We start from the raw sequence: 13,314 nt of genomic DNA, 5'->3' as shown, positions 1-13,314 counted from the left end.
TGGTTATATGTGTAATATTATTCTAAGAATCAAAATTATAATTCCTTATAGTGCTAATGTTGTGTATAAATACTTCATTAACTCATAAATACCTACTTAGATGTTTAAATATGTTTTACATACCCGGTTTATCATAACATAGGTATTACTGGTATTAGGTATGTCATAGTGTATTGGCGTAAACTAAGATATTTCAATTCGAGGTCTACCACTAAATAGGAAATAAGTAATGACAATTACCGCCTCTCGCTTAGGTGCCAAACGACGGGCCATGTATTACCATAATCGCTCGTAAAGTACATACCGCGATAGAAATAATTATTTCAAAAACAACTATTTAAAAAAATCTTTTCCGCCTTAGATTACGTGGAACTGAATAAATAGTCGCGTAACCATTCTATCCGAGTACAACTACTTACTAGTATGTGATTCCGTCTTATGTTAAAAATGATAAGAGTAAAATGGATTTTTTATTCTAAATCACGATGTATTATTATCATCATCTTAAACCGTGTCAGGACGTAGAAAAATAAGACGTTACACTTGTACTAACTGCTAAGCAACACAACGTTACTTAGTTTTCACAGTTAGTAGATAGATATATATATATATAATACAGCAACCGCATGTACAGTTGTTCATGTTGTACACACACTGTTAAACACTGTTTAACAAACTGTTGTTTTTGTGCAACACCATAACAACTGTAGCAAGCCAACAGGCAACAACTACCAAATGCCAACTATCCAGTCGGTGCCCTAGGGCTCTGACCCCACCATACACCTAAATATAGATAAATATCTTTGTAGTTTGCGTTATAGGTCTATGGACCAACACAATTAATCACAACTTATGTCGACTGCAACGCACTCTAACAGCAATAGTGACTATTCCTTATCTACTTATCATCAGCAATATATAAATTGTACATATATATTATATATATAATATTTAAGGTCTGTGTTATTACTAATAATTATTTGTTTCCAGCAGTTGTTAGTGTGTTACAGTTACCTCGTCTAGTCGTCACTCGTTTTTGTTCGCTAATAATTAACTCTTTAAGTTTTATTCCGTACGTTTGATTCTGTTTAGTGATAACTATTAACTATGCACCATTGAACCGTTTAAATTGCAACACTAATCTTACTTTCTCAAAAGTGTTAAAACTACTACATAAATAATTATGACGGCCAAAAGTTTTTACTGTGGTTTATCCTTTGTTTTTCTTACAATCTCCTCAGTGTCTCCTCATGAAGGTAATTTACTATTATATAAATACCTATTATCAATGACGTACTTGAGTTACAGATTTGATTAATGATCTATTCAATATTCACTATTTACGTCTTTCGTGTTGTACAGTTTTTGTTCTATAATTTATTATTACTCTATATTAAAACAATATTTCCATGGGCGCCCATAGGTAACATTTTAGGGGGGGTCAAAATAAAAAAAATTTCAAATGTAAGATAATAAAGTTACTAATAATATTATGCTAATATTTATTGAGTCACAAGTTCTTAATATTTTTTTTCCAGGGGGGGGGCAAGTGCCCTATCTTGCCCTCCCCAATGGGCGCCCATGAATATTTCTATGTTTAATTGTACTTATTTGACACAATTTCATTTAGAGGTCATGGTAATTATTAGGCACCTACTTTCTTATTACACATTTCTAGGATATTCTTAAAACATCTTGATATTATTTTGTTTTAACATAAGTAAACAAGTCAAATGAAAATAGGACATTTTCCTTGCGTTAACATTATTGTATCTCACAGACATTTAAAATAAAATGTATTTTATTAAACACTTGGCTAATTAGTGTATACATCTGAGTTATCAATATGTTAAGGCATATGACTACCCAGAAGTTAATGTTTGCAATCACTGGTGGTTGTTGACATTTACCAATAATTTTGATGAATATTGTCAATTTTTATAAATACCTTTCAATGTGAACATATACTAGTGTTTGTTGACATGTACATTAGTTATTTATTAAATATTGATGTATGAATAAAAACCATAAAATTACAATTATTTTGCTATTAATAATTAATTAGGGATACAAATAGATACAGATAATCTATTAGACAATTAAATAATAAATTAATAAATAAATAAAATTAAATATAGGAAGAAACTTATTATGTTATAATTATGTTTAATTACTATACAGTAAAGTATCCCCCTTTTCAACTAGATTTTTTTGATTTAACCTTTTGTAGTCGAATCACTGTTTATATTATCTTTTTTAGCGCTTATTACTTCACTCATAAAAAATCCAAAAAAATACCATATGCTTAATGCTATGAAAAAAAGGGGGTTTACCATTAATAAATTTTTTGTACACCAGACTTTCAACAATGTATTTCTATATAATTCCAAGTACTTCCATAATATGCTTCTTTGTACTTCCGTATTTTTCTAAAGTATTTCATAATATGTATACATCTACTTTCACTAGTGGTTTAACCCTTCATGTGAAAAATATCTTATAGTGTACATTTCGCTTCAATTATAATCAATATTTATTAAACACTAATTGTAAATTTCAACAATCACCAGTGTATGATTGTGTAAAGAAAATTTTGTTAACATTCACTGAGACTTTTGGTGTATAACCTACTATGTTGATATATTCTGATGACAGTCAATATTTACCTATTAATTTGTATAAAACATTAGATATCATAACTATATTTTATGTATTATAAAAATAAGTATATAGGCATATTGGATATATTTTAAGTTTGATTAACACATTAGCTGTGTATCATATTTGAGTATATTTGTTATATAATACTAAAAAATTAGGGTTTTAAAAACAAATCTTAAAAATTGATAATTTAAACTCTATCAGTAAGCGATTTGCACATTCATATGAAAACATACTTGTAGGAGACTATCAAAAACTAATAGTTTAGTTGTTACACCGATTAAAGTGTAGTTCACTTAATAAAAATGTAGATAATGGCAATTTATTATTGCCATTCAGCATATGTGAAGGGAATTAGTTAATGTCATCTAATATTATCTGCAATGAACGTTTAATTTACAATATATACATATAATAATTTAAAAATTTAAAATTGAGTACACTCATTAAGATCCACAAGAAATGACCAATTGTGTTACTTGCTATTTATAAAACAATATATAATATAAGTATAAATTTATTATTATTTAATTGAAGTCTCTAGTTTAACCGTTATAATTTTATTAAAGTATTTGTCTAAAGAATTGTATAGAAATTATTTTTGATATCTCATATAACACTTTTGAATATATAGGTTGGACTTAATTGATCACCATTATTTTTTTTGTAATACTTTTTTTTAAATTTCTATTCATGCACTTAAAAAAAATATTTAAACTATGAATTGATTTCCATGTTTGGTTGCCCCATGTTGCTATTTCAAATATTTTGTTTTCAAGATTTGACTGTTTAAATCACGTTTACAATTAATTTTTTAAGTTTCTTTCATCTTACTATATTTTATTTGACCGTCACCCCCTACTATCAGCATTTAATTCTGTAGAGAAACCAAAAAAAAAAATGTATCAAATATCTATTAAAAACCTCTCACAAGGTTCATAATTAAAAATCATTCATATTACTTTTATTTATTTGTCATTAATGCAACTCTTCCAAATGACTAGTATCAAAAAAATTTTACATGATTATAATATGAGTTGATAGTTTAGTTAATCATAAAAGTATAAAATTAGTATGTAATATGGAGAAAAAGTAAATATTGATATTGAGTATGTATGCCATAAATTTGTAAAGGAATATTATTATTTTAAAACGTTCAATGCCAATGTCAGATATCCTTCTACACTGGATACAAATGCACCTAGCAATGTCAGAGAATATCCAAAGAATGTTTTATGGATTTTCATAGTTTTCTAAAATACTTGGCTAATAGTGTATGACTAAATACATAATTTTGCTACTCAGTTTATATTAAAAAATGAGGTGTTAAAACTAGTTTTTAGTTTACGCTTTTTATGTGATCGTGAGAAGATTTTATCTATACGACCATTTTGGCTTTGCGTGTAGTGAACTACCCTAAAATTACATCGGCATTGAACATGTTAATTTACTTTTTATTGTTAGGTTACTATACACAATTTAATAATATTTAGTTTAATTTATTTTTCTTACTATTATTATTTGTTTTATTTTAGAAATAAATATTTAAAATGTTATGACTACTTAAGATTATACTATAAGCTCCTTTTAATCCTCTGATCTCTGGTTTATAGAATCAACCTTTTAATTAAATAAAAAAAATGTAAAATCAAATCATATTATGTTTATATAACTTTATAATGTCAAATGGCCTTTTATTAGAATCATAATAAAATATAATTATGTAATTTTAAGCTTGTGTAGAAAATAATTATTGTAACGTTTAAGTAGAAACAACTAATAACTGTAAATTCAAGGTAAAATTATAATCATAAAGAATAATTTTAAAAAAGGATCAAAATTATGTGTGCTAAGGGGATCATATTAAAATTAAGAATTTATTAGTACCTACCTCTATGAAAATACATTTTTTAAATGTTATTATTATTTAAAATCCAAAGTTGTTGGCATATTTTTTTGATTGTGATATCCATGGTAGTCACAGAACTCTCTAGTCAGAACTCTATACATATAAACAGGGTAACATAATATGAGACATTATATATTATCTTTTTTTATTAACTAAAATAGTTATTCATGCAAATATTTATACTACCTAATATAATTTTTATATTTTAATTTTATTATTGTTTTTTAACTAATATTTACAATTTTTATTATTTTTTCAGAATATTTTTATAAAACCTCCACTTACGATAAGACTTTTTTAGACACTGATATAATTACACTTCCAAACGTACGAATAAAAAGATCAGCTGAATCTCTTCTTAATACAAATACTACTACTCAACAAAAACATATTTCTATTCAAGCAATCATAGACAAAAATAATGGAACTAAACTAACAAAACAAGGTAAGTACTTATAAAACTATGTCTTTAAGATCAGGTAGTATTCAAACAAAAGAAAAAAAATAGCTTTATTTTTCTTCACATTCTGTCATTTCATTATCATTAAAGTTATAAATTTATTTTAATTCGATTAATTATTAATAATAATTAATAATATTATTTTATTACTAATTATTTTATTGATTTAGTACAAGAATGTAAAATATAAAGTATCCTGATTAAGAATAGTACAATGTATAATGTATATTGTATACATTATTTTACTTATTAAAATTAAAATATAGGTTTTTTATAATATAATATTTAAATTAATTAATTAAAAATTAAATTATTTCCATTAAGTGTAAATAAAAAATATAATTATGTATACCTATTATATACCTAACTTATTTCTAATCTTAAACTAATTTATTATATTAATTTATGTAGAAACAAATCTATCAAACACTTCGCTTTTTACCAATGATTCTGAAAAAGTACTTGAAAAGAATTTAACTTCAGTGACACATGAACCTCCGGTTCAGACGAGTTCTAACAATATAAGTTATATAGGTAAAGTTGTGTATTATAGTTTATAAAATTGATTGTACTTAAAAGTAATATATATATTTTTTTTAGGAACACCAACACCTTTAGCTTTGCCAGTTGATTTAGATTTTCCTTCAGCAATTACCAATGAAACTCTTAAAAATCATAACATTACAAAATCAAAAAATGTAAGTTGGATTTTAACTCTTATTAAGTATTAATTGTTTGATTACAACATGAGAAATGTCAGTAAGTAAAGCAGAAATAAACTATTATATTCCAAAAATATTCTAAAATGATTTAAATTTACAAGTTTCAATATATCACCATACCAATTACCAGTAGTTGTTTTACTTTAAATGATTTTTTTTTTTCTAAGAACTAAATATAAACATAATTTTTGTCGCCTGATTAAAATACAGTGTGTGTTAAATTTTTTAATGTTGATAGGTTGTAAATACACTATGTATTCTCCCCCTCCCCCCCCCCCCCCCCCCCAAAAAAAAAAAAATAAATATAAATAAACATTCTAAAATATATTGATACCTAATATTTCTAGAACATAATCACAAGTATACTAATATAATATTAGGTTTAGCTATTTTTGCTTAGGTTAACAAAATATGATGAAATTAGAATGTGCTTATCTGAAAATTAATTTATAGTTATGCTATGTTATTTATTTTATTTAAATTAATTTTATTTAACAATGTACTTTTTTATCATAAGTGTGATTGATAAAATGGGAATTTTTTGAAGAATACGCATAATATAAAACAAATTAATTAGTACTTCTATTTTAAAATCTTACACTATACTAACAGATTCAGTTATTATATTATTGATAATTTTATTTTAATATTTACACTTAGAACTATATAATAAAAAGAGTACTTTATTTTGTGTTAAAATAAAATAAAATTTATAAAACTAGCAAATGATATATTAAATATATAATAAATTTTATTTTACATCTTTAGAACCATATGTCAATTATATTTATAAAAAATAAATAGTTCTATAAATGTTAAATACAATTGACTACCATTATTAAAGTCAATTAATATTGAAAAATAAGAATTTTCTGTATACTAGATGAATAATATTTTAATTGATCATAATATGATGCATCGAGTCTTGAAAGATTATTATTATTTTTAACTTATTAATGACTGTTAATTTGTTTAAATAATATTTTACAAATCTAATAATATTATAACTTGTCTTGTTCATCTTGGCCATCGGTTGATGTCACAAATAATGGGTTAGTAAAATATTACAATAGTTTTTTCTGCGTAATATAGTTTTTGGAACCCTAATTTTTAGAAAATGTAATGGTCGCCGATGGCCAAGATGAACTGGACGAATATAAGTTATGACAACTTATATATTATAAACTATAATTAAATATAATAACATTAATTACAATTTTCTATTGTTCAAATTAACAAAACATTTAAAAATTACTCTCTATGTAATATTCTGATAGGTTAGGTTAGGTTTTTAATGATTTATGTACATGAAAAATACTAATGGACCAAAGAATAGTGCTTTAAAACTTCTACGAAATAAAACATTTTAAATATTTATTTATTTACATTTTTTTCATTTTCATAAAACTTATTTTTTACTTATTGTTATTTTTGAATCTTTTGAATAGTATAGCAAATCAAGCTCTTGAGAATTGTTTTATGTGATGATTTTTCTTTAATTTAATTTTTTTTTTATTATATTACTCATTTTAAGATGAGACAAGTAAAGCCAAACACTTATTACTTGAGACTTGAACATAGTTTTTATTTTTACTTTAATATAGCATGATAATTTATGTTATTTGAATCATTAAATTTTTTATATCACTGTATTATTTTATCTAAGTAGCTTGAACCTTGACCTCAGCTGTATAAATTAAATTGAACATGTAATATAATTTTCATTTTTTTATATTATGTTTGGTATTGAATGTTCAATGTTTGAAGTTAAAATTATTGTTTTACCTGCTTAAAAATATATTATTTTTATATTTTACTTTATTATAACAATGAAACTCCTATTTAATAAAATGTTTAGAATCATAACCAAATTACAACTAAATTTCTCTATAATACAAATTTATTTTAATACCTATTGAGACTTTGTATGGTAGAGGATAAATTGTATTAAAATAATTTTTAACCACTAAACCAAAAACTTGAATGATAACTAGTATTAATTAATATAACTCATAGCCACATCCACTTTTTCTGTTTTACACACCTGTGATATTGCTGATCTACATCAGATTCTTATTATAGTTGATATTAGAGCAATTTTACTTATTATTAATTTTGTTAAAGTGGAAATTGTTTATATTGGAGTGAAAAGTTTTTGTTCACATCATATAATTTAAAAAAAATGAATTATTTAAGTTCTTATACTCTGAAATATTGTTTGTGCAACATTTATATTCTCTACTTAAAATTCAATAATAATTAAATTTGTCTCATATTATGTATTACTGATATGAATGAGAATAAGAATTTGATACATAATTATGCTACACAACACACACGTTAAACAGTTTCAATATATGAGGGTAAAACTTCCGCTGTAGTTAACAGCTTTAACTACAACTTTACTAACTTTAATATTTTTATATGATTTTTAGGATTCTCATATATATTACAATAGTACAACATTTAACGATATGAAGATATTTAATGATTATTGGGTTGATTTGGTAAATCATCCTGATGCAAATATACATGAAATGTTATCAGATTCTCATCGCAGAGCTGCAGTAAGATAATATAATTCTAGATGAATTTGTTTTTTTGCTAAATAAAATCTATGTTTTCAGACAATCAACTTGAAGTTTCAATTTCCTTTCTATGGACATCTATTAAATTCAACCACAATTGCAACTGGAGGTTTTTTGTATTTAGGAGAATATATTCATTCGTGGTTAGCAGCTACTCAATACATTGCACCATTAATGGCCAATTTTGATTTAAGTTCATCAAATTATTCAAATATTTATTACTTGGAAAATGATACTGCATTAACTGTTACTTGGCATAATGCCACTTTACAAGATAAACCTAAAGTTGGAGGATTTACTTTTCAAACAACTTTACATTCAAATGGAAATATTGTATTTGCTTACAAAAATATACCATCAAAAATCAAAGAAATTGATTCTTCAAATCATCCAGTGAAAATTGGATTATCTGATGCATATGTATTAGACAAAACAATATTTTGTAAGTACAATTTAAATTATTTTTTACTCTACCACCAATAATATTTCTGATAAATATAAATTAAATTTCCTGTTTTTTAAAAATAATTCTAACATAATAATTTCAAGTGCCCAACATTTAATTTCTGATATATAATTTTTAACATTTATATTTTATTTTTCGGGTAAAGTTGTGAGAAGAAAAACTATTTATGAATACCATAGAGTAACATTTCAAGAAGATGAAGTAACAAATGGAACTGTTATAATTTTAACTGCATTGCCAACATGTCTAGAAAAGAAAAATTGTACTAGTTGTATTAAAAAAGATACAAATTTCCAAGTAATATATAGGAAACATATTTAATTTATTGTTATAATTAAATACAATATACATATTACAAATAGTTAAGATATTTTTATTTTTTTGTGCTCTAGTGTTTTTGGTGTGATAACCGATGTTCTTCGGGAGTTGATCGCAATCGTCAAGATTGGCACCAGAAAGACTGTGAGAAATTAAAGCTTGTTAATGAAGAAATGTGCACATCTGGAGTGACAACTGTTGCTCCTCCCAATTTTGATAATTCTAGTGTTGAATCGTCTATTAAATCTGAATCTCGTAATTGACTATTAATTATACTATACAAATAAAATAAATTACTTTGTACTTACTTAACTTCATATTATTTAATTTTTAGACACAAATTCTTCATCTTCTAGTACAAGTTTATTCTTCATTGCATTGTGTGTTTCATTAACTCTAATGTCTTTAGTCTGGATATTTTACGCATATTTAAATCCACATACACGATCTGGACAAATGTTAATAAGAGTAAGTATACTGTTTTCAATTATATATTGCTTAACATATTGAAATGTAATATGTATATATATTATTATTGCTTAATGTCTACATTATACATTTATTTAATTAATGATTTTCATTCATTTAATTTTATTATGATAAGTTATAAGTCAATGCTCCTGGTATTCTTTTTAAGGTGGATGAAAGAGCAAAGTATAACATGGATGAGGATTTAGCTTTATAAAGTAGTTGTTATAAAATATGTACAATAGCAATGGTATTATTATACACATTTCAATAATTTATTAAATTAGTGATAAGTGTCTATATTTCATTAAATATAACAGCAATGTTTGCTTTATTATTTAAGAAATAAAATAAACCATTTATTTATAAAAATAATAATAGCTTATATTATAAATAGTTAATTTTTTATATTGTTCAATCATTATTCCATTAATTTGTTGTATTATAATTAAATATTGTTGTTTATTTAGTATCGACCAAATCAGTGGGGCTGGAGAAAAGGAGAAGCTCGCTATACAGCTGCTACTATTCATATGTAAAATGCAACAACTTTTGACATCATCCAAATAATTCATAACAGAAAGGTATATATTTTTTTAAATATAACAAATTAAATATCCATTTGGCAACTTTTTTGTGTTTGCAGTGTTGGTAGTTTGTTGGTTGAAGTTATAGATATTGAATATTAAATTGATAACAAGAAAAACATCCTTAACGGTGATTTTTGAAAATAACTAAGGTTTTAGTAAAATTTGATGTATGAATCATAAATATGTATAAATATGTATTTTGTATAATGCAGCTAATGTTATTTTTTAACTTCAATAGACTAACCTATTGTTACTTAAAACTTTATTTTTAAATTTTTATAAATGTTATTCAATTTATTATATGTGTGGGTCCTTAAGTGGGGAGATAGATTTGTGGATATAACATAACCATTATTTATTCTGTTTGAAACTTTGTTGTCTTTCATTCTAATTATTATAAAAGTTTGACAATTTTGAAAAAAAAAAAATAATCAATTATATACCTCAATACTTTGAACATTTTTTTCAGTTGTTTAATATAAACTGTATTCATAAATTTATTCAAATGATAACCATAGAATATTTTATACAAATTTTCTACAAGTCTTGTTTTTATTAGGCATTTTTTTTTTATAACTTTCTAAAAATATTAAAATTGTATACGCTATTTAGTAGTTTAAAAATCAATATTTTTACTTACACTTATCTTAAAGTTAGATTTATAGTGAAAAAACTCAATATTTTTTTTTTATAGAATAAAATAGCTTTTGTTTTGTATACTTCCAATAATTATCGCAATAATGAAGTATTTTTAATAAATATTATATCATTTATCAATAATTTTTTATTGAGTATTTATGCACTTAGGTTTATTTTTAAAATCTAATTTTAATTATGAAATTTACATTAAATTAATCTTTGATGTATCATGTGGTGAACACATTCACACACACTTGTTTTTACTACATACTAACATTTTTGCTGAATATGATACATAATGCAGGGGCGGATCCAGGAATGTTTTACGGAGGGGGCGCAAAATTGTATTTATACTTACGACTAAGCTGCCTGCATTGTAACACAATACGTAAAAGCAACAACAAACCTATTTTAGGGATTTTGGGGGGGGGGGGCGCCTTAGGTTCCGCGCCTGACATAATGTAAATGTTTACTATTGTGAACCTAGCTTTTGATAAATCAATGTCAAATATAGGTGACATGGTTTACATTCTTTTCATATATATAATTTTAAACACTGATTTTAATATAATTATTATCAATTTATATGATCGGTTTGTAAAATGAGGCAATAGATTATATTTTTTGAAATCACTGAATGCAATATTGTTTACCCAAGAATACTCAATTTTAAACAATTAAAATTTTAAATAATTAAAAAGCTTTGGCCCCTGATAAGCCTGATTGCTATTCTAGCCAACCTCCATTTTTAACTCTTAACTATCATTTGTATCATTCTTAATAATAATAATAGAATTTTTTTATTGTTATTAATTTTTAGTTGTGATCTACTCAATATACTCTGTTCAGGTTAAGAGTGCCCAGTCTCTCGGACGAAAACTAATTCTGTTCGCGCACGTATCGCATATATCGTACAATGCCGACCAAATCACAGGGCGTTTGATGTCGCCTGTGGGGTCTGACAGCTGTCGGCGGCTCAGTGTGCATGCACGAGTTTGGGCACTCTTATCCTAAACGGAGTATAGAGAGTATATTCACTAAAAAAAATATAATTTCAATAATTGTTTATGTTAGAGGAATGTAGCCTTCTGAATAACATGCTAAATATTTTAATTATTATTCTTAGGACAATAATACATAATTATTGCCAGCTGATAGCTATGTAGTTAGAGGTCGGAAGCATAAAGATTTATTTCCCTTGGGGCTGAGCTATAAATAATTAGTAATATAAAACATTTTTATATCTTTGTTAGTTATTACTGTAACCCATCTCCCTTCATTGAAAAATCCATCCTAATCACACTGCTGACTTACGCACATTTTGTTTTGTACTTGTATGTTCCAATTTTTTTTTAATAACAAGTTTAAAATGTCGAATTAGTGATATTCATTGTATTATATTCTTAAATTAAGTTTATTGTTTTTTCTATTGTTGATCTTATAAAATTACACAATTTGTAACATTCTTATGTTTAATTTTTTTTTTATTGTTAAACTTAATAATGAAATAGATGTATGATATATTACATATAATTATGGTCAGATTGAATATCAAACAACACCTTTATTTTTTACTTTATCAACCAGATGATTAATTTTTAATTTAAAGAGATTCATTTTGATTTATTGTAAATGACTAATGAACAAACTATTCAAAATAATGTTTCATCTGCTAAATTTTTAATTACATTTAGTTAAATTGATTGTAATCTAATAATTTCTTACTTCTGTAATAATGAGCTTTATAAATATTAATAAGTTTTATATGAATAAATGTTAACTGGTATATTTTATAACATAATTTTGGCATTTTTATTTATTAAATAACATTTTTAATTAGAAATATTATGTTTAAGTATAATGCTAGTATTATGTAGGTAACTAGTAGCTTTCCTCAGCCTTAAGGTCATAACACACATACTATTTATGTAAGCGTCTATGAAATAGATACTTAGGGGTTACTAAAAAAATAAACATTTATTTGGAAGGTCACCAGTGTAAAAGGTTGATAAAATTAAAATACAACATGGTATGTGTTTACAATCTAAAATTTATTTGTCATGTAATAGTATTATTTTGTTGCTCTATCACATTTTTATTAGGAATCATTTAGAAACATTTTTATGAGGAATGGTTGATTCAATTTTCAACATGAATTGACATTGTATTACTGTCACCCATCAGTCAGCTGTTTAATTAATGTCAAGTCTTATTAAAATCCAAGTGTATAGGATTTTAATGATTATAAAAAATATCAAAAGGTGTTTTTGAGGAAATAATGGTTTATAATTGTTATCGTTGTAGATACCTAACAGATAATTGAATTAGATTATAATATTAAGATATATAAAATCATTGATAAACGATTAATATTAATAATTTGATATAATAAATTTTTTTAGAGGATAATCAATCAATATATTATTTTTAATTTTGAATACCTAAAACCAAATTGTTCTTTTTTCCGAGTCTTTTCTTTTTTTTTTCCTGATT

The 13,314-nt window shown here is 24.6% G+C and overlaps 1 protein-coding gene across 1 annotated transcript; it reads left to right on the top strand.

Annotated features, from left to right (window-relative positions):
* Positions 1–949: 949 nt before the first annotated feature.
* On the top strand, positions 950–12,622 carry LOC114127303 (plexin domain-containing protein 2). The gene is made up of 11 exons (XM_027991497.2): positions 950–1,256; positions 4,830–5,015; positions 5,442–5,564; positions 5,631–5,728; positions 8,188–8,319; positions 8,380–8,782; positions 8,952–9,103; positions 9,199–9,379; positions 9,459–9,592; positions 10,063–10,176; positions 10,239–12,622. Exons 1-10 carry the CDS (start codon positions 1,184–1,186, stop codon positions 10,129–10,131), a joined length of 1,551 nt encoding a protein of 516 aa, XP_027847298.2. The 5' UTR covers positions 950–1,183; the 3' UTR covers positions 10,132–10,176; positions 10,239–12,622.
* The last annotated feature ends 692 nt before the right edge of the window (positions 12,623–13,314 follow it).

The sequence above is a fragment of the Aphis gossypii genome, chromosome 2, assembly GCF_020184175.1.
Source record: "Aphis gossypii isolate Hap1 chromosome 2, ASM2018417v2, whole genome shotgun sequence".
NCBI classification, from domain to species: Eukaryota; Metazoa; Arthropoda; class Insecta; order Hemiptera; family Aphididae; genus Aphis; species Aphis gossypii.
This window is presented reverse-complemented; position numbering and strand designations above follow the sequence as displayed.

What these genes read in the sequence shown, in the direction of transcription:
- LOC114127303 (XM_027991497.2), top strand. Translation starts at nt 1,184, where the DNA reads ATGACGGCCAAAAGTTTTTACTGTGGTTTATCCTTTGTTTTTCTTACA. An exon ending in ATTAGACAAAACAATATTTT is followed by an intron (nt 8,783 to 8,951) that starts GTAAGTACAATT and finishes TTTCGGGTAAAG; the next exon opens with TTGTGAGAAGAAAAACTATT. An exon ending in GTCTATTAAATCTGAATCTC is followed by an intron (nt 9,380 to 9,458) that starts GTAATTGACTAT and finishes TTTAATTTTTAG; the next exon opens with ACACAAATTCTTCATCTTCT.